General features: G+C 53.4%; 1 protein-coding gene across 2 annotated transcripts; it reads left to right on the top strand.

Annotated features, from left to right (window-relative positions):
- The first annotated feature begins 9,424 nt into the window (after positions 1–9,424).
- On the top strand, positions 9,425–21,436 carry E2F1 (E2F transcription factor 1). 2 transcript variants are annotated; one of them, XM_032350941.1, is made up of 8 exons: positions 9,425–9,831; positions 15,511–15,601; positions 15,972–16,191; positions 17,041–17,193; positions 18,731–18,845; positions 18,940–19,162; positions 19,298–19,483; positions 19,957–21,436. In XM_032350941.1, the coding sequence occupies exons 1-8, from the start codon at positions 9,580–9,582 to the stop codon at positions 20,073–20,075; spliced, it is 1,359 nt and encodes a 452-aa protein (XP_032206832.1). In that variant the 5' UTR covers positions 9,425–9,579; the 3' UTR covers positions 20,076–21,436. The 2 variants fall into 2 exon arrangements, with proteins under 2 accessions (XP_032206832.1, XP_032206833.1); XM_032350942.1 differs by having other exon boundaries at positions 9,426–9,831; positions 19,298–20,062.
- The last annotated feature ends 30 nt before the right edge of the window (positions 21,437–21,466 follow it).

A 21,466-nucleotide genomic window follows, 5' to 3' on the forward strand; every position in this document is an offset into this window, starting at 1 on the left:
ACGCCAAGAAAAGGCCTCCCCTGATGCTCCCTGCTCCCTCCTTTCACCTTACAGGCCCCGGAAAGAATCCTGGAGATGGCATTTCTCTCTCCATTGTTCACTTGGGTTTATGAGAATCAGGCTCTGAACCTGACACCCTCCTGAACCAGAACATTGCACTGGGCTCCACCTCCCAGAGCGAACCCTCATCGCTGCAATCTGCGACTTCAGATGGCTTGCTTTCTTTAACAAATTAGGGGGTATTTATAAAAAGAAACATTATTTTTTTTTCCTCCCCTCGTCATGTTCCAGATGGATAGGGAGAGAGTTTGTCTTGCTTCAGCCCTGAACAGTATGTTAGGTGAGAGGGGTTTCGTTTGAACCAGAGGGTCTCCTGCATGAGTCACTCTAGTGAGCTACAGGCCTCCCGGGCCAGCTGGAGGACAGAGGACTGTCTTTGGAGTATTGCTTTTGGAGTATTGCTTGTGGAGAGGGCTTCCTAACAGAGGGCTCCGCCTCCTATACCAGGCCTCTGCGCCCAGAGCTTTGTCCATGTCACGATTTCATAAACAATGCAGGAAACGAGGCAAACTGGAAACATAGATCGTGGGGTCTCTGCTTCGTTCCCACTGCTTTTCCAGGCTTTTCTGCAGGCTCTCCTGGTGGGCTAATTGTTCGTTGAGAGAAGGACCACAGCCAGACCACATCAGCTCTTTGAAGACTCTCCTTTTTAGGGGTCTTTTTAGTCTGTGTCGTGAACCCCTTTGGCATCTGGTGAAGCCTGAGGATCCCTCTCAGAATGCTGTTTTGTTTTTTTTTTTTTTTTTTAATTTTATTTGACAGAGAAGAAGAGACATCTAGAGAGGGAATACAAGTGGGGAGTGGGAGAGGGAGAAGCAGGCTTCCTGCTGAGCCAGGAGCCTGATGCGGGGCTTGATCCCAGGACCCTGGATCATGACCTGAGCTGAAGGCAGATGCTTAACAACTGAGCCACTCAGGCGCCCCAGAATGCTGTTTTTAAAAACCCATTAAATGGGGTGCCTGGGTGGTTCAGTCAGTTAGGCGTCTGCCTTCGGCTCAGGTCATGATCCCAGGGTCCTGGGATCGAGTCCCACATTGGGCTTCTTGCTCAGTGGGGAGTTTACTTCTCCCGTTCCCCCTGCTTATGCACTCTCTCTCTCTCTCTCTCTGCTAAATAAATAAATAAATAAAATATTTTTTAAAACCTCATCAAATAGGGGCGCCTGGGTGGCTCAGTGGGTTAAGCCGCTGCCTTCGGCTCAGGTCATGATCTCAGGGTCCTGGGATCGAGTCCCGCATCGGGCTCTCTGCTCAGCAGGGAGCCTGCTTCCTTCTCTCTCTCTCTCTCTGCCTGCCTTTCAGTGTACTTGTAATTTCTCTCTGTCAAATAAATAAATAAAATCTTTAAAAAAAAAAAAAAAACCTCATTAAATAAAATATGTAGGGGGCACCTGGGTAGCTCAGTTGGTCAAGTGTCTGACTCTTAATCTCAGCTAAGGTCATGATCTCAGGATGGTGAAATTGAGCCCCCCCCCCCCCGAGTCCTGGGCATGGAAACTGCTTAAGATTCTCTCTCTCTCCTCTGCCCCTCCCCCTCCCCCACGGCTCATGTGTTCGTGATCTCGCTCTCTAAATAAATAAGTAAAATACACAGGATTACAAAAGACAAGAATTATATTGACTTGAGATAATTATCAAAATATTTTTTAAATTTGTAATTTAATAATATATGCTTTTTTTCTTTTTTAACCCACTAAAGAAATAAATAGTGGCAGGTCTATAAGTGTCTTGATGTCCCAGGTATCTTAGGTGTCTACAGTACCTCAAGACCTTGGCGCAGCTGGGACACGGCACAGGAGTAGCTGTGGTTTCTGTCGCTGACAAAATCCTGGTGCTGCTAATAGGCCTCTGGTCTGTTGCAGGCGTGAAACACAAGGTGCTGCATTGCAGTCAGAGGCTGGTGAATACACAGATGTGATTTTGTTTCTGTACAAGTTTCCTGGAACTGGGGCTCATAGAGGAGATTCAGAACTTTGCTTGAGGGTGACGTCCCAGCCTGACCACATGGCAGGTGTCCTTTACCAAGCCCTGAGCACGGGAATAAGAAAAATACTGGCTGGGGGCGCCTGGGTGGCTCAATCGTTGGGTGTCTGCCTTTAGCTCAGGTGATGATCCTGGGGTCCTGGGATCGAGTCTCACATCGGGCTCCCTGCTCAGCGCGAAGCCTGCTTCTCCCTCTCCCACTCCCCCTGCTTGTGTTCCCTCTCTCGCTGTGTCTCTCCCTGTCAAATAAATAAATAAATATACTGGCTGATGTTGGCCTGGTCCTTACTAAGTACCAAGTACCTAGTGACACTGGACACTAAGACTCAACAATGAAGGGGCCAGGTCCTGCCCACCAGAAGCTTACAGTCTAGGGAGGGAAGGCTGGCACAAAGTTAATCATTTTGGAGGGCAGTGGGTGCTAGAAGTCAGAAGCACAGGGCAGTGTCATAGAATGACCTGGAAGGGGAGAACAAAAAGGGTCTATTTTCCAGGGAAGGTCCTGAGACCCATGATGAACAGGGAGCCATGCAAAGATCCAGAGGAAGGGTGTTCCCAGCACAGGATCTGCAAAACGTGCAGAGGAGGGAACCAGCTGAAAGCATTCCAGGGCCTGGCAGGAAGCCTGTGAGGCTGGGACAGAGCACAGGGCGGGGGTGTGCTGGAGTGCCGGGCATGGAGGCTGAGAAGCAGGCCAGGCCTAGCAGGCGGGTGTTGTAGGCCAGACTAAGTGGTTTGGGTTTCCTTCTAAGTGTTATTTATGGGCAGCCTTTGGCAGGTTTCAGCTGGGGAGTGATGTGATGTGATTTAACTCTTAGGAAGATTCTTTTCGCAACACGTGGAGAAGAGTGTAGGCAGCCAGGTCGGCAGTGAGGAAGGCAGGCGGGAGTCTGGGGGAGAGACTATGGCGGTCTGGACCAAGGGTGGGCCTGTGAGGTGGAGAGAAGTGGGCACATATGGGGTGTAATTTAGAGAGACTCTGTGACCCAGGGCTGTGGGGGTGAGAAAGAGGGGTATAGCGAATGACCCCCATGTTCCCCCTCCTTAGGCCCTGCCCCCCCCACCTGAGAAAGGGAAGCCCTGACCTTGCCCCCCCCCTGCTTCTTCAGCCCCCTGCAGGCCTGGGGCCCCTGGCATGCGGGCTTCCCAGCTGGCCCCAATTGTTATTACTCCCCAGGGAGTCATGGGAACACACTCCCCCTGCCCCCTCCAGCCCCCTCTTCCCAGACAGGGCCAGGACCTAACAATGCCCCCTCAGCCAGCCAGTGGATTGGACACAATGCCCCTGATTCGGTTCATTGCCAGCTCCAGGAGGCCTGCTGGGTTTCCTGGCCTGTTTGGCATATACAGAACTCTGGCTTCCAGCAGGGATTTTTTTTTGTTAAAAAAAAAAAAAATCCCTGGCTCCTCCTCTCTGAATATCTTAATATATTATGAAAAGCCTTTCTCTTCCTATCCTGAGCCCTCCCTACGGCCCTCCCTAACCGCATTTGCCATGTGCCTGTCAACCCCGGGACCAAATGCAGGTCAGCAGGTGTCAGCGAGAAAACGAGAAAAAGGAAGAAAAGCCGCTTGTTCCGCTGTGGCCAGCCTCGAATGTGCTGGTGATGCTGAAGACGGCGAGAGTAATCTGAGAGCTTGTGCCCAGCGCGTTTTGTACATTAGATCTCATTACCCCGAAGGCGCCATGGAAGAAGAGCTCCGACATTGTTGGGACCCCCTGAGAAAGAAAAGAGCTACCAACTACAATTCAGGACATGCTATTGATTGTACCTCAATTTCAGAGATATTAAAATATGGGGGGGGGAGTTTAGAATCTATGGAATAGGGGATCGCCTCATCTATACACTCCATCGGCCTTTGAATGTATTTTTCTCCTTATCTTTGTGCCCACCTGTGCCTCCTGGGGAGGGGGAGGGTATGCCTAGATTGCTTCACGAAAATTCTCCGATTCTGTAGCCTTTCTAGAGCAGTTTTCTTTGCCTCCTTGCCACCTCGAGAGGAGATGTAAGCAAGCAGCTTTTGTGATTCCTCTTGGATTCCTAACAGCAGCTGACATTTACTGAGCACGCTCCGTGCGCCAGCTACTGTCCTAAGCACTTTAATGTCCCAACAACCCTATCCAGTAAACACGCTCTTTTTATCATTCTCCTTTTACAGAGCCCCTCTGTAAAACACCGAGCCCCTCTGCTCTAAGGCTCCCTTGCTGGCTCTGCCGCCGTGCTCTGGGCTAGCACGGTTACTATCTCTGGTGCTCCTCCTCTCCTTGGAAAAGCAGAATCCCTCCTCAGAGGTTGGGTGATGCAGAGAATAGAAGTGGCACTGGGTGAGCCTTGGAGAAAAGAGAGGCCCCCAGAGCATGAATTCAGTGGGTAATGGGGTTTGGGGGGAGGGAGGATGGCTTGTGGGTCTGAGACCTGTCACTGAGGCCATACCCTGGACCCTCCGACCCATATCTTACTAACCACGTGGACCGATTGATGGCCAAGGACTTAGCCAAGGCCACACAGCTAGGCAGCTGTTAGCTGGCACCAAGCCCCATGTCTCCTGTTCCACCACGAAAGCCCCACTTTTTCTACTCTTCCTTGCTCACGTCCTCTCTTTAGTTGCGTGCAAAACAGAGGAGCTGCACAGGTGCTGGTTGGTTCCTCAGCAGTAAGAATATCACTAGTAATAGTTAACATTTAAAGGGTGCTTACTCTGTGCCAGGCGCAGGCATCAGGGATCATGAACTTAAATCCCCGGAGTAGCAGGACAAGGAAGGCCACTGAGGGCCAAGGCTCTGGCTCAGTGGGGGACAGCAACCACTTAGCACCACCACGATGGTCTGGCTAGTGCTGTTTTAAAGGAAAGTCGAATATTCAAATTTTTATATAATGTTTCCCAATTTAAGAAAAAAATTTTTTTTAAAGATTTTATTTATTTATTTGACAGAGAGAGATCACAAGTAGGCAGAGAGGCAGGCAGAGAGAGAGGAGGAAGCAGGCTCCCTGCTGAGCAGAGAGCCCGATGCGGGACTCGATCGCAGGACCCCGAGATCATGACCTGAGCCGAAGGCAGTGGCTTAACCCACTGAGCCACCCAGGTGCCCCCAATTTAAGAAAATTTTAAGCTAATTCACAATTCAGGAAGAAAAAAAACCTTCATGGGCAAATGAAATCATACCTGTGGGACAGTTTGCAAATCTTCTTGTTTTCTCATTTTAGCCTGACACACATCCTATAAAGGAGACTTTGACCTTTGTACAGATGGGGTAAGCCAAGCCCTTCGAGAGTGTGAATCACCTACTCAAGGTCATCTAGCCAAGGCACAGAGTTGGGGTCAGCCCAATTCCCAAGCTTGCTCCTATGTTTGATGGCCTCTCAGATGGGTAAGAGACCAATGTGCAGACATAGCCAGAACTGGCACAGTGACAGGACATCTCCAAGGGCAGCGAAGTGTCAGTCAGAGAATTCAGTGTAGCAATGCGGACCATTTGAGACCAATGTCATGCTGCAGACATAAAGCTCCCTGCCTCCCCCTGCCAGAATGCAACAGTGGGTGTTGCTATGCCCCTTAAGTCGCCACAGAATCATTTCTTCCAATGATGCAGTCTTTATAATGATGGGATGTTCATGTCTGGAGATTTTTTTTTTAATTTTTTTTTTTTTTTTTAGATGTAAGAATGTATCCTTCATCGAGGTGGTGTATGTGGAAAAAATAAGCTTGAATTATTTGTGTCGTCTGTCAAACTTTTTTTAGGGGGGATGGTCAAACTTTTTTTTTTAAGATTTTATTTATTTGACAGAAAGAGACACAATGAGAGAGGAAACACAAGCAAGGGGAGTGGGAGAGGGAGAAGCAGGCTTCCCACTGAGCAGGGAGCCTGATGTGAGGCTCGATCCCAGGACCCCAGGATCATGACCTGAACCGAAAGCAGATGCTCCCAGGACCCTGGGATTATGACCTGAGTCAAAGGCAGATGCTTAATGGCTGAGCCACCCAGGCGCCCCTTGGTCAAAATTCTTAATGAGCCTATTGTGCAGGTTCATGTAAATAATTCTGACTCTCCCGCTGGACTGTGAGCTCCAGGTATGAGAGAGGGGGTCTGTTTTCCATCCAGCTGTCTCCCCAGCACCCAGCACAATGTCTGAAATAATTAATAAATATCTGTGGATTGAATGAGATTCAAGAAATGAATTGACTTGTCCAAGGTCACACAGACCGAGGTTCCCATTTAGAGCCACCTAATTCAGAAGTTCTTCTTCCTATCAGTTCCACACAATCCTGCTTCTGGGAAAAATTCAAGGGAAAGATACCTCCACACTGAGGATGGTGGTGGCCCCAGGAGCTTCCACCCCTTCAGATTCCTCCTCTAGCATTAGATGTTGGTGGAGGTGGTGATGGGGTGAACACCTACCAATTAAGCCGCTATCCATCATATTAGCTTTCGGGAACCACACATTATAATCTTGACAGCCCTGAGCCTGGCTCTTGGGGTATTTACAGGGAGTGATGAGGTATGAAGGGCAGACACTAGGGCTTGGCAGTGGAACCGGCTAAGTTCCCATCTCTTTTCCGCCCTCTGACCTTAAGCTGCAAGTGCCCCCCCTCTTCCTGCACCATGTGGATAAACAATCTTCACCTAGGGGATTATTGATTGAAAAGAGATCATCCCTGGAAGTGGCTGCCCAGGAACTGTGGAGTTTTTGGAAACCTACCAGCCTGAAGAGCACTGTTGATGTTGAGAACAGCCTTATCAGTATCTCCCAGGCTTGAGGCCAAGGGGCCCCATCTTTCAAGCCTTTGCTGCTTTCAAGTGGGTATTAATAGATACAGAAGGCTCTTATCTCTTTCTTGATTTCACACTGGGAATTCTGGTCTTCACTCCTTTCTGCTGTAGCAGGACAGGAGGGATTGTGGGAAGAAAGGCACCTGCTTCTACCTGGGAGGTTGGATACCTGAATATTTTGGGGAGGCCAGGGCTTTGGTAAACCCCTAGCTCTGACTTCCAGCAAGCATGTCTTTTCATCTGCTAGGTAGATGGGACTCATAGGTAGATGAGACCCTTTGAGCCTCAGCTTTCTCATCAATGGGGCAATAACAGCCATATCTGTCTTCCCTTTGGGAAGATACAGAGAAAGGAAGCTCCACCTGGAATGGGAATGTTGCTGACTTCTCTATACTCCTTCAGAGTCTGGCTTGATTATTTCAAATGAGACCTACCATTCTAATAATGGTGGCTTCTCTATCTGGGGAGAAGAGGGACAGGCTAGCCCCATGCCTGGGTATCCAGTGTAGGCCAAATTCTATCACTGGTTAACCTCACAGGTCCCTATTTTTGAATGGGCCTCAATTTTCTCATCTCTATAGCAAGAGGCTTACAGTCTCTCTGGTCCCTTCTAGTGCTCACAACCTAGGATTTACAACAAGAAATTTCTTTCTTTCTTTTCTTGAGAGCGATAGCAGGATGGGGAGGGGCAGAGGGAGAGGGAGAGAGAGAATCCCAAGCAGACTCCACGCCCAGTGCAGAGCCCGACACAGGGCTAGATCTCACGTAGGACCCTGAGATCATGACCTGAACTGAAATCAAGAGTCAGATGTCTAACCAACTGAGTCACCCAGGTGCCCCCTACCATGAGTAATTTCAAAAACTGCTTTGGAAACTCCTGCTGCTGTCCTAAATCACCTCATAGTTTAGGGAACACTTACAGTAGATCCCCTATTTTTTTTTTTTTTTAATCCTGATGGCAACCCAGGAATGGCTAGGGCAATGTGCCCATTTTACAGATGAGGAAACTGGAGCTGAGAATTGTCCTCAAGGGGCTATAATTCAAGGCTACACTACACATTTTGGTTATACTGGTATACTGTTTGTTCTCAAATGTGAACCTGCATAAAAATCATCTAGCATTGCGGGGTGGGGTGGGTAGGGGACTGATGGTGAAAACAGAGATTCCTGAGCACTTAGAAATTCTAAATTGGCAAGGATGGGTGGACCCAAAGTTAATGAGTGCCCGGGTGATTCTGAAGCTGGTTGCTGAGGCCTCCTTTTAAAGACCTAGGGCCTCCATGCTGTACTCTGGGTAGCCTCAGCCACTAGTCTGTTCCTTTCCTAACCTTTCTCAGCACCTGTTCTGGGTGAGACCAGTGTTGGGAGGAGGCCCTGTTGGAGTTCCCAGTCTGGTAGGAGAGGCAGATGGAGCAATTGAATGTGTGGTCAGTGTTGGAACAGAGGCAGCCTTGAGCAATGGAGGAAGTGAGTAATTACGACCCCGGAGGGCTCTCTGGCGGAAGTCATGTTTATTCTTGCCCTAGGGATATGATCCTTGTTTGTGTATTAGCTTCTTTTTCCTTATTTATTTTTTTATTTTTTTCCCTGTGGATCATCCCCACCAGATGGCAGGCAAGTTCATAGAAATGATCAAGTCTCACATCTCTGCCCTCAGAGCTGGCACAAGGCCTGGCACAGAGAGGACAATATTGGTCAAATCAGCTGACCTGAGCAATGAGAAATGGCTGATGGAGAGGTCCCAGGGCCTCGGGATTAAATGCATTTTCATGCTCAGCACCCTCACCTCCTCCCTTTGTGAGTTCTAACATGGAGTTAATGGTGGAAATTCCTCATCATATTCCAAACATTTGTTATCTCTGTTCCTCTTTTCACTAAACCGAGCTCTTCAAGGTCTGAACTAAGAATGGGGCACAGAGCAGTCTCTCAAAACGTTTGCTGAATAAATGGGTGAATGAATGAGTTCAAGCAGATGCTGTGCATTGACTATTGAAGAGATTCCAGCTAAAAGGAGGCTTACAGGAAAGCCCCACGCTGTATTGGGCCAGATGTCCCTCCCCACTTCGTAGCAGTCCCCTTCTGCTCAGGCTCGGGGGCAGAGGGACAAGGCAGGTGCAGGATTTGAAAGTAAACGGTATAGGTGGGGCAAGTTGAGGATGGGAGCGGCAGCTGGGGCTTTGGAGGTGGGGCTGAACTTAGAAAAGAGGAAGGGCAGTTTCTAGCGATCCGAACTGAGGTTGTTAGAGCTACAGGTGGCGGAGTCTAGGGGTCACGTGAGGTCTGCGTATGGTGTGAAGTGCAGAACGGACCCTCTGCCCTAAAGGTCTCCACGTATCAGCAGGATGCGGTGCGTCGGGGTGGGAGCGGGGCCACCACGCCTCGGGTAGGGACAGTCCCGGCTGGGGGCGGGGAGTGCGAAATCGCTTGGCACCGCCCCGACAAAGCCTGCGCGCGCCCGGTGCAGCGATTGGCCGCGCCTCCTCGCGCCGACGCCCCGACCCGCCCACTGCCGCCGGTCCGGCGCGCTGCAGCCAATGGGCCCCGTCGCCGTCGCCTACGTCACAGTCCGGACAGCCAATGGTGAGAGCGTTCGGCGGCTCGTGGCTCTTTCGCGGCAAAAAGGATTTGGCGCGTAAAAGTGGCCGGGACTTTGCAGGCAGCGGCGGCCGGGGGCGGAGCGGGATCGAGCCCTCGCCGCGGCCTGCCGCCATGGGCCCGCGCCGCCGCCGCCGCCTGCCACCCGGGCCGCGCGGGCCGTGAGCGCCATGGCCGTGGCCGGGGCCCCCGCAGGCGGCCCATGCGCGCCGGCGCTGGAGGCCCTGCTCGGGGCCGGCGCGCTGCGGCTGCTCGACTCCTCGCAGATCGTCATCATCTCCACCGCGCAGGACGCCAGCGCCCCGCCGGCCCCCGCCGCGCCAGCTGCCGGCCCCCGCGACCCCGACCTGCTGCTCTTCGCCACGCCGCAGGCGCCCCGGCCCACACCCAGCGCGCCGCGCCCTGCGCTCGGCCGCCCGCCGGTACGGACAGCAGGGACCTCGGGCCGAGTGCGCGTCAGGACCCCCTTGCAGACCCGGGCGGGGCACGGTTTTGGGCCCGGAGGCAACGGGGGCGGGGGAGGGGGGGTGGGCCGAAGCTCCCGGGCTGGGCGGGACCGAGCCTGGGTGGGGCCTCCAGGCCCCGCCCCGGGGTGCGGGGTGACCTCGGGCCAGTCCCTGTTTGCTCCTCTGCGGCGGGCCTCAGCTTCCCAGAGCCGCTTGAGGGTCAGAATCAGTGGTAATAATGGCCCACGTATTCAGTTGGCGTTGCATGCATGCCAGGTCTCTGGCAGACTTGGAGCCAGCTAAAACTCACAACCATGCTGTGAGCTCAGTGTTGGCACTGTGCCCATCTGAACTGAGGCCCGGAGAGGGGAAGTGACTTGCCCCCGGTCATACGGCTGCAAGTGGTGGGGCTGGGATTTGAACTGAGGCCTGCTGGCTCCAGACCAGAACTCGTGGCAGGGTAGTGGGGATGGCTCCTTGGGGAGGTGAAGAGGGGGTGTCCTGGGGCCAGACTGTTGAAGAGTCATTGAGGAGACCCTCGTTCCTCCCTAGAGCCTCCACTGCCAGGTGCAGGCCTGGGCCTCTGGGCCTCTGGGGACAGGCCTCCTGGCTGGGAGGCCTTCTCTGCAGGGGCGGGGTGGCTGGGCCAGCTGCTGATCCCCTCCCTCTGCCTGTCCTTCCATCTGCCACCCTCCACCCTCACAGGCCCTGGTTGCCATGGAGCCTCATTAATCAGGCAGGCAGACCCCTAGGCCCCCAGGGAAGTACTGGGTGGGCTGGGCCTCTGGGAGCTGGAGTGGAGGCCCCCAGTGCCAGGAGAGTAAACATCCCAGGGAGATGGCTTGATAAAGTGTTCCCTGAGCAGCAAGAGGCTCAAGAGCAATTGGGACTGGGGAGCGGGGGAGCCCAAAAAGAGGTTGCTGAATTACAGGGGAGAAGGGTGCAGAGGCCTGAAGCTTGGACCCGTGGGCTGCAGGACTGGGTGTGGAGACCAGTTTGACTGGCAGAGCCTGTGGGTGAAGGTGGGGCATGGAAGGCTGGCAGGGGGCAGGGGGGCCAGGCCAGCCAGGCAGGATGGGGTCTCAGCAGGGGGCTTGGAGCGAGTGGGAGGGGTGAGGCAGAGCCAGGGCAAGGAGGTGGAAGCTGTCCAACTGCTTATGGGGGCCTGGGTGGCAGCTGGTCCCTGAGGCATCCCGGCAAGTCTCTCCTAACTCCCTTGGCCCCTCGCCCAGTGCTGCCTTCCTTCCGGAATCACCAAGATGTTAATAACAATAGGAGCCACCATTGTTTTGAGCCTGTTTTGTGTGTCAGGCTGTGTGCCAAGCACTTCATCCAGTTAACTCTCAACATCCATCCCCTTTTACAGAGAGGGAAGCTGAGACCCAGGGATGGTAGGTCGTTCAGCTAGTGAAATGGAGGGACCAATCCAGACTTCCTGAGTGGTTAACCAATTAGCCACGGGGATGCTTTGCCCCCTGGAGATGCTAATAGAGGTTGAAGGAAGTTCAGGGACCCTTCTGATGGGTGAAGGGAAGAGGATTGTACCAAGGGGCAGGTCACCTATATTCCGGTGGCCTTTCTGTGCAGGTGCCAGCCTGGGGCCTGGACCTGCAAACTGAGTACTTAGCAGACCCCCAGGGCTGTAGAGGCTGAGCTCCAGGCTCTGAGGGACTGCCTGAGACTGGGCTGAGGACACGTGCTCCACCCCAGTGCTCCACCCCACCCTCAGCGGTGTTAGGGGCTGCCCTGTAGGCCCGAGCATTCCATTCATTCAATTGTTGAGTTAGTGAACGCCCAAGAGGTACTAGACACAGGCCCTTAAGGAGCCTCTGCCCTCACAGCACTGAAGCACTAGTAGCCATTTTCTCCCAGGGTGGGGGGATGTGTGGGGAGGGTGGTGAGGGCTGGCACCATGCCGGAGCTGAAGTCGCAGAAACATGGGCCTAGCACTGGCCCTCCACCACTGCCCCCTCTTGTACCTCTGGGTAGCCACTGGCCAATGCAGCTGTGACCTCCTCTGACCTTCCGCACTGGCATTGGTTTGGGGCAGTCTTTGAAGCCAGCCACGGGTTCAGCTTCAGCATCAGTGAGCATTCATTGAGCACCTCTCGCATACACAAGTTTCTGTACAATTCAGCTGTTTCTTCTGGCCCTTCCCATCCACTTCTTTCCTGTTGTCATGGCTGTTAAAAAACAAGTTAAATAGGGGCGCCTGGGTGGCTCAGTGGGTTAAAGCCTCTGCCTTCCGCTCAGGTCAGGATCCCAGGGTGCTGGGATTGAGCCCTGCATCGGGCTCTCTGCTCAGCAAGGAGCCTGCTTCCCTTCTCTCTCTGCCTGCCTCTCTGCCTACTTGTGATCTCTGTCTGTCAAATAAGTAAAAAATCTTTAAAAAAAAAACAAGTTAAATATAATAGACATTTACTATACAAAAAGAGTTAAGAGACTAAAAAGTTAGATGCCAACCCATCCATTTTTCCTTCTGCTTTCTTTTCCTAAGCCTGTTTTGTTTTTTTTTAAGGTGGTTGTGACCATTTTCTTTTTCTTAAGTTTTAGAGATTGTAGTTTTCCCTTTATTTCTATGTTTAAACAGTGGGTCATCCACCCTTGATAAGATACCATAACAGCCCCCATGGTGGTCCCCACCCACACACCCTCCGGAGTTTACTCCTAGAATGGATTCTAAAATACAGGAAACTAAACCAGAGAAAGATGTTTCATGAGATTTTTTTTAATCCACAAAGGGATCCAATCAATGCATGGCCCTCTAACAATGTTTTTCTTGTCATTGTCTTTGAGTGGATTCTGTGTCACCCTCCCTCGGGCCTTGACAGCTACGTGGTATTCCAGGGGCCGGACGAGCCACACTTTTTTGGGGCTCCCCTTCCACAGATGGTTGATGGAGTGGTCCAGATTTTTTCGCCAGCATTCTGTGTGTCTTCAGCTTTGCCTTTCTTTCTTTCTTTCTTTCTTTCTTTCTTTCTTTCTTTTTTAAAGATTTTATTTATTTGACAGAGAGATCACGAGAAGGCAGTTCAGCTCTGCCTTTTTAGGCTTCTGTGCCAAGCTGTCTGGAGAGCAGTGGCAGAAATGGACATCTGCTTGAGCCCTTGCTTCAGGGTGTGGCACTGACCTGGCTTCAGGGTGGGCAGGGGTCTGAGGAACGGGGAGAAGAGGAGGGGTGCTGTTGGCAGGTGCACATTAGGTTCCGGCCCAAGGGACAAGGCTGGCGTCGGGGGCTGGCTTCTGGACTAGCCAGCAGGGAGGCAGGGCACGTGGCAGATAGGAACATGGGCTCTGTGCCAGCCTGTTAGGGCTCACCTCCTGGCCCTTGCTCCCACCAAACGATCTTTCTGAGGTGCAGGCCCCTGGGGAAGGGGAGGTCATCACGGCATCTGTTGCAAGGTCTGGACAGAGGGTTTGATGACTGAATGTGCGGAACACTGTTCTTCAGCGGAGCTCAGTGCACAAAAGGCACTCGGCCTGTGTGAGTGCTTCTAGCCCCCGGGATGCCCGAGGGCACCCATGAGCCTGCAAACATGCTAGTTAGCGCCAGGTCCCACAGTGGATGGTGAGGATTCAGGCCCGGCGCCTGCCTCTGAGGGGTCACTGTCTTCCGGGTGAGACAGACGCGTCTCTGGAAATTTGTAGGAAGAGATAATGTGGGCAAAGCTTGAGTTTGACACACTTTGGCAGAAGAGGCCCCGTCATTGCGGCATCAGAAGGACCAAAGTAATGGGTGAGGTGCCTGCCCACAGAGGTGGGTAGAATCCGTGTGAAGAGGAGGGAGGTGGGTGAGGGCTCTTCTGGGAGGGAAGCCCCGTGGGCTGAAGCTTGGAGGCAGAGGTTTGTGGGAAAACCCCTCTCAGCAGAAGTTCACTCGGAGAAGTGGCAGGAGGGTCCTAGGCTGGAGAGGGACAGATGGAGGTGGGGAGGAGACTGACTGTGGTGATGGGATTTCTTGGCAACCAGATGTGATGAGGGCATGGCTGCCTTAAAGAGGTTCTAGCTCAGGAAACCCTGTGGGTGAGGGAGGGGCAGGTTTGGCTGGTGTGAGTCAGGATGGGCCTGAGATCTCTTTGGGACTCTGGGGGCGATCTCCGTCCTCCAGTGTATGTGACTAAATCCGAGAGAGTTCTGGATGGGAATCCTGGTTCAGCCGCCTCCTGGCCATCTGACCTTGGGCCTTTCTGGACTTCAGTTACTTTATTTGTAAAATGGAATCATGATTATTATTATCTTTAAAGATTTTATGTATTTATTTGACAGAGAGCACCAGAGCGCAGAAGCAGGGGGAGCAGCAGAGGGAGAGGGAGAAGCAGACGCCCCCTGAGCAGGGAGCCCTATGCGGGGCTCGATCCCAGGACCCTGAGATCATGACCTAAGCTGAAGGCAAATGCCCAACCGACTGAGGCACCCAGGCGCCTCGAAACAGAGCCATTATTGTGCTGCTAACCCATAGGACAGAATGAATTAACATGTGCAAATCATGTGGTGAGCACTAACGGCCACCATGTTTACAGAAACCAGAGAGGAGGTGGCTTGCCCAAGGGACCTGGAGCCAGATGACTTAAAACAACAAGCACTTAACTAATACAACACTGTGTGTTAATGATACTACAATTGAAATTAAAAACTTAATTAAAATAACACCCCAGTAACAAACATTCATTATCATACAGACTTGGTGGGGCAGGAATTCAGAGGAGGCTTAGCTTAGTCCTTCTGGCTCAGGATCTGAGGTTGGAGGACTTGTTTCTAAGACTCACACTGCTACTGGAGGAGGCCTCAGTGCCTTGCCACTTGCGCCTGTGGGACATGGCCGCGGCTCTCCCCAGGACGAGTGGTCCAGTGTAGGAAGGAAGAAGGAAGCTCCACCGCGTCTCTGACCCAGTCCAAGAGGCGACTTGTCATCACCCCCATCACACTGCTCCTTGGAAGCAAGTTACCAGATCTGGCCCATACTTAACGTGAAAAGAATTAGGCCCCATTTTTTTGAAAAGAAGAGTATCAAGAAATTTGTTAACCTCTTTTATTTTATTTTAAAATTTTTATTTATTTGACAGAGAGAGACAGTGAGAGAAAGAACACAACAGAGGGAGAGGGAGAAGCAGGCTTCCCGCTGAGCAGGGAGCTCCATCCCAGGACCGTGGGATCATGACCTAAACCCAAGGCAGACGCTTAACGCCTGAGCCACCCAGGCGCCCCTGCAAACCTCTTTTAAAACTACCGCCAGGGGCCAACTGGGCTCAGTTGGCTGGGCAACTGCCTTCAGCTCAGGTCATGGTCCTGGAGTTCCCAGGATCGAGTCCCACATCCGGCTCCCTGCTCAGCGGGGGGTCTGCTTCTTCTTCTGACCCTCCCCTTCTCATGCCCTTTCTCTCTCATTCTCTCTCAAATAAATAAATAAAATCTTAAAAAAAAAAAAAAAACAAAAACCACCACAGACACCAGGGAAGTAGTGGCAGAGCTAGAACTCCTGTTGATTGACCTGTTCCGTGTGGTAGGACTGTGTCCCCTGGGAGCTCCCCGACCCTCACGGAGGCAGCCTACTACACAGAGTGGGGCACGGGTGGCCCAGGAGCACCAAGCTCTGAGCCAGGTCTCCTGAGGCCTCACTCCTAATTCTTGGGCATCTTCCCATTGTTTCTGCCGCAGGTAAAGCGGAGGTTGGACCTGGAAACAGACCATCAGTACCTGGCTGAGAGCAGCGGGCCGGCCCGGGGCAGAGGTCGCCACCCAGGAAAAGGTACCCACAGAGCTTGGGCTGCAGCAGGCCCTCTGACAGGGCCCAAGTTGGGGGTGTGGATGGACAAACACTCTGGCAAAGTAAGCTCCGGTCTGTGAGGCCTGGCCCTGAGCCAGACCTCTGGGGGCCCCCGAGGGGCAGCTGGAGTGGCTGCTGGCATGGCTTCCGCAGGCCCTGGGGGGTGGGGAGTTCCCCAGCCAGAAGAGGAATGTCGTGTGGTTGGCAGGCAGCAGCCCAGGCCCTCCCTGTTGGCTTCGCCAAGGGGAAGGTGCCATCTGCCCATCCCCCGCATCTTCCTGCCCTGCCTAGAAGGCTTGCCTGGCTGGGTGTGGGGGTGGTGCTGAGGCGCCCTCCGTGCCTGGACCCCCAGGTGTGAAATCCCCAGGGGAGAAGTCACGGTATGAGACCTCGCTGAATCTGACCACAAAGCGCTTCCTGGAGCTGCTGAGCCGCTCAGCTGATGGCGTTGTTGATCTGAACTGGGCAGCCGAGGTGCTGAAGGTGCAGAAACGGCGCATCTATGACATCACCAATGTCCTCGAGGGCATCCAGCTCATTGCCAAGAAGTCCAAGAACCACATCCAGTGGCTGTAGGTACCAGCCACTCGGGAGGGCAGGCGGAGGCTGGGGCCCGGGGCCGGGCCAGCGTGCAGGAGCTGATGGTGATCACCACCGTGGCCGTCCGCATCCTGGCATCCTCCTGTCTAGCTGGGGAAACCACAGCTTGGGGGGGGAGGTGGCTTCCCTGAGGAAAGTCCGCAGATGCTACACCTGCAGCCCCGTGCGCCGTCCTGTATTTCTTCGCCTGGCGAGCCACCGTCCAGATCAGGATGAAGAACATGTCCAGCACCACAGAAAGTTCCCTGGCCTCCTTCCCAGTGTTGCCCACCCCTCCTACCCTAGGTGATGGCCGTTCTGCCTTCTCTTGCCGTCAGTGGGATTGTCTGACACAACTGTTTGGTTCTTGTTAGTTCTTGTTTTGTTTTTCCCCTCTTAACCCCCTTCACTGGCCATGCTAGTCCCCTCTCTGGGACACATCTTTTTTAGTTTTTGGTGGATCATTCCCTTCTGCATCATTTTTCTTTTCTTTTTACTTGATGACATGTCCTGGAAGTGCATCCGTGTCTGTACATCTGATACGTTCTCGTCCTTTTATATGATCTTACAGTTTTCCGTGGCATGCCTATGCCATCATCTACCTCTCGGTGCCCCCTGGAAGGGACATGTTGGTATTTACAGCCGTCCAGGCCCAAATTCAGACCCCTGCTAGGCTGACTTGGAGCCCAGCTTCCGCTCTCTGCTGTTTCTCAGCCGGGGCGCCAGACCCAGAGAGGGATGAAGGCTTGCTTGGGCCTCCCAGGATGGGCAGCAGCAGACTGGGTGCGGAGGGTTAGGGCTCCCAGGTTGGGAGCTGCAGACCCTCCCTTTGCCGCCTGCAGAGGCAGCCACGCAGCAGTGGGGATCGGCGGGCGGCTGGAAGGCCTGACCCAGGACCTGCGGCAGCTCCAGGAGAGCGAGCGACAGCTGGACCACCTGATCCATCTCTGCACCACCCAACTGAGGCTGCTCTCTGAGGATGCCGACAGCCAGCGATATCCTTGGACTGTCAGGGGCGCTGGCCGGGGATGGGCAGGACCGTTGGGTGCGGCCCCATCCAAGTGGGACTAGGGAGGCGACCCCGGGCCCTGAATTCAGGACGGGGCTCTGGCTTTGGTTGCCAGTTCTGGGCTGAGCGCTTCCTTGGTGTTAGGCTGGACGAGTTACAGAGCCCCTCTGTGCCTCAGCTTCATCTGCAAGAGGGGAAAGTAGTCAGTGCCCAAACTGCACAGATTAAAACAAGAAAAACTAGTACCGGCAGCAACAAACATTTATTTAGTAGTGATTTCGTCCATGGGGGTAGCTTCAAGGTCAGAGATCTAAGTTCTTACTTATCTTTCATTCACAAAAATAGAAGATTTTTTAATTTTTTTTTTTTAAAGATTTTATTTATTTATTTGTCAGAGAGAGAGCGAGCGAGAGCGAGCACAGGCAGACAGAATGGCAGGCAGAGCCAGAGGGAGAAGCAGGCTCCCTGGGGAGCAAGGAGCCCGATGTGGGACTCGATCCCAGGATGCTGAGATCATGACCTGAGCTGAAGGCAGCTGCTTAACCAACTGAGCCACCCAGGCGTCCCTAGAAGCTTTTTTTAAAAAAAGATTTTATTTATTTACTTGACAGACAGAGATCACAAGTAGGCAGAGAAGCAGGCAGAGAGGAGGAAGCAGGCTCCCTGCTGAGCAAAGAGCCCGATGTGGGGCTCGATCCCAGGACCCTGGGATCATGACCTGAGCCGAAGGCAGAGGCTTTAACACACTGACCCACTCAGGCGCCCCCAAAATAGAAGCTTTTTATTTAAGATTTTATTTTTAGGTAATGCTACACCCAACATGAGGCTTGAACTTACAACCCCGGGACCAAGAGACTCATGTTCCACTGACTAAGCCAACCAGGCACCCCCTAGAAACACTATTTTAAAATAAGTGTTCTTCTCTTTGCTTTTATTTTTTTTAGTAAATAGCCAAATCACGTGAGGTTTTGTTTTTTGTTTTTTGTTTTTTAAGATTTTATTTCCGAGGAGGGGAGAGAGAGCACGCATGCACATGAGAGGGTATGAGAGCAGGGGGAGGGAAAAGCAGACTCCCCGCTGAGCAGGGAGTCCCATTTGGGGCTCGATCCCAGGACCCAGAGATCATGACCTGAGCCGAAGGCAGATGCTTAACTGACTGAGCCATCTAGGCACTCCGCAAATTCTGTTTATCAGTTTCAGAGACAACCACCAAGTGACACCAAGATCATGGGTCAGAATAAATGCTCAGCAGCAGGCGTGGAGTTGTGTTAAGTAACCTACATCAAATTATTGCAGGAAGCCAACATTACCTTGGGATTAGGTGGGTGGAATGATGTCATTGTACAGATGTGGAAACTGAGGCTCAAAGGTGTGAGACTCAAGCACCAACTGTGTGCCAGGCCCTGGGGTGGGGTATGAAGAGGACAGGACAGACTAAGTAGGTATGAGGTATGGGTTCTTATGAACTCTCTGGGTGGGTGAGCCCAGAGGTCAAAGGTCATGTGGTCCTTGACTCCACCAACCCTGGCCTACGTGACCTGCCAGGACCTTCGTAGTATTGCAGACCCTGCAGAGCAGATGGTCATGGTGATCAAGGCCCCTCCCGAGACCCAGCTCCAAGCCGTAGACTCCTCAGAGGTGAGACCTAGGACTCCAGACCTGCCCAGGACAGGCTGGGTGGGGTTGGTGGTCCGCTGAGCCTCCATTCACCCTGCCCGCTGCCTCCACCCAGACCTTTCAGATCTCCCTTAAGAGCAAACAAGGCCCCATTGACGTTTTCCTGTGCCCTGAGGAGAGTGCAGGCGGGATCAGCCCTGGGAAGACCCCATCCCAGGGGACAGCTTCTGGGGAGGAGGACAGGGCAGTTGACCCTGCCACCACAGTGCCACCGCCATCATCTCCCCCCTCGTCCCCTGCTGCGGATCCCAGCCAGTCCCTGCTCAGCCTGGAGCAAGGTGGGTGAAGGGTGGGTGGGTGCGGTGGGTCAGTGTCCCTCTCCCAGTGGGGTGGGCAGGCACGAGAGCCCCCTCTGCCCTCCCCGCCCTCCCTGCGGGCCGTCCCTGGCCTGTGATGCTCCCCCATCTCCCCAGAGCCTCTGCTTTCCCGGATGGGCGGCCCGCGGGCCCCTGTGGACGAGGACCGCCTGTCCCCGCTGGTGGCGGCCGACTCGCTCCTGGAACATGTGCGGGAGGACTTCTCCGGCCTCCTCCCTGAGGAGTTCATCAGCCTGTCCCCCCCCCATGAGGCCCTCGACTACCACTTTGGCCTTGAGGAGGGTGAGGGCATCAGAGACCTCTTCGACTGTGACTTTGGGGACCTTACCCCTCTGGATTTCTGACGGGGCTCGGGGGGACCAGGGCCTCCGGAGATGCCCACCCTGTCTTTGCAGTCCTGGAGCCCCCTGCCCCTGGCCGTCCTCCCAGCCCGATTGGAAACGTTTAATTTATACCCCTCTCCCCTATCTCCAGAAGCTTCTAGCTCTGGAGTCTGGCTACTGCCAGGAGGCTGAGCAAGCCAGGAAGGGAAGGATTCTGTTTGTGGTGTGTATGTGCATGCACCTGGCACCCAACATGTGTGTCCACGGGGTGAGTGGTGTGTGAGCATGTGTGTGTGCATGTACCGGGGAATGAAGGTGAACACATCTGTGCGTGCACTGAAAACACGCCCCAGTGTGTCCACGTGTGTGTGCATGAGTCCATGTGTGCGCGTGGTGGGGGCTCTAACTGCACTTTTGGTCTCCTTGCTCCAGGGGCCCCACGAGGCCCAGGGTGGCCACCTGCCCCCAGAAACCTGCGTGCTGACCAGGCCAGGTGGCGAGGCCTTGGCTTGCTTGTTTGCAGGACAGCGAGAGCACTTCTGTCGTCTTAAAGGTTTTTCTGATTGAAGCTTTAATGGAGCGTTATTTATTTATCAAGGCCTCTTTGGCAAGCTTGGGGCACCAGCAAAGGGTAGGAGGGATGTGGGACCGATGCCCCAACCCCTTATACCCCTGAGCGGGGCAGGGGTCCCTGAGCTGTTCTTTGCCCTACTCCGAAGGAGCTGAGGCCCGAGCGGTTTATTTATTGGGAAAGTGAGGGAGGGAGACAGACTGACTGACTGACAGCCATGGGTGGATCAAGGGGGTGGTCCCTCCCCAGGGGGTCACTGCAGGGCCCCAACTTCCCCCCAGGATGGATGTGAGATGGGAAAGGTGAGTGGGGGACCTTCACTGACAGGGTGGGCAGAAGCGGTGGGTGAAGGGTGCCACTAGCCCAGACCACGGGGCCCCTCTGCCCCACTTGTTGCTCTGCCCCCTCCTCCAATCTGCACTTTGATTTGCCTTCCTAACCGCTCTGTTCCCTCCTGCTTTGGTTTTAATAAATATTTTGATGGTGTTTGGGCTGGGTTTTGGGACTATGTGCTGGGAGCAGACCTGGGGGTGGGAGAGGTCTGGATTGCTGGGGAAATGCCCCTTGTCTTCTTCCCCTCTCCCAGCCCCTGCTTGGTGTCATTTAATTTGAGCTTCGTAGCCACAAGAAAGGCTTCCTCACTATTTTTGTCCTAACTTAAAAACTGATTCAGTGAAGTAGTAAGTGAACTCCTCTCCTCTCCCAAAGTGGCCAGAGAGGCCACTCTGAATGCTGTGTTCTTCCAGATGTTTCTGGGCATTTGTAAACCTGCAACAAACAATTACAACAGGATGATTCTGTGTCAGGTTCTTTTAGGTTCTGAGTACACATGTCCTCTCCTGGGGCTCTCAGCCTCAGCCGGAGGAGACTTATTAGACAAATGAGTAAATCAGAGGGCTTCCTCTAAGGGGTGGTGCTTGAGCTGAGAGCTGTGGGATAGAGTTAATGGAGGAGGAAAATATGAACACACCTAGCAGGGCAGTGCGGGCAAAGGCCCTGGGGCAGGAGGGAGCAGAGCACAGAGGACCTGAGAGAAGCCTGTTTGGAGCCCTGGGGTGAGTCCTGGGGCCAGAGTGGAGAGAGTTTCAGACTCACTGGTGAGTCTGAGATATCAGTGACATATCCTGTTTTTTATTTTGAAAGTTCCCGTTGGGGGCTGTGTGGAAGATGAATTGAAGAAGGGCCAGGATGGCAGAGGGGAGGGGAAAGAGGGCTGAACTGAGTTTGAAAGCAGAGGGGAAGGGTTGGGAGCCAGTCCACACTGACCTGTTCAGCCCCTCGGTGAGCTTTCTCTGAGCCAGTTCCTATTTTAAGCCCTTTACAGTCAGTAGGTGAGTCCCCACAATAATCCCTTATGGCCTCTATGATTTA

The sequence above is a fragment of the Mustela erminea genome, chromosome 7, assembly GCF_009829155.1.
Source record: "Mustela erminea isolate mMusErm1 chromosome 7, mMusErm1.Pri, whole genome shotgun sequence".
In the NCBI taxonomy this organism is placed as follows: Eukaryota; Metazoa; Chordata; class Mammalia; order Carnivora; family Mustelidae; genus Mustela; species Mustela erminea.

Coding starts and splice junctions, on each gene's coding strand:
- E2F1 (XM_032350941.1), top strand. CDS start 9,580: ATGGCCGTGGCCGGGGCCCCCGCAGGCGGCCCATGCGCGCCGGCGCTG. Junction 16,192..17,040: donor AAGAACCACATCCAGTGGCT/GTAGGTACCAGC, acceptor TGCCGCCTGCAG/AGGCAGCCACGCAGCAGTGG. Junction 18,846..18,939: donor AAGCCGTAGACTCCTCAGAG/GTGAGACCTAGG, acceptor GCCTCCACCCAG/ACCTTTCAGATCTCCCTTAA.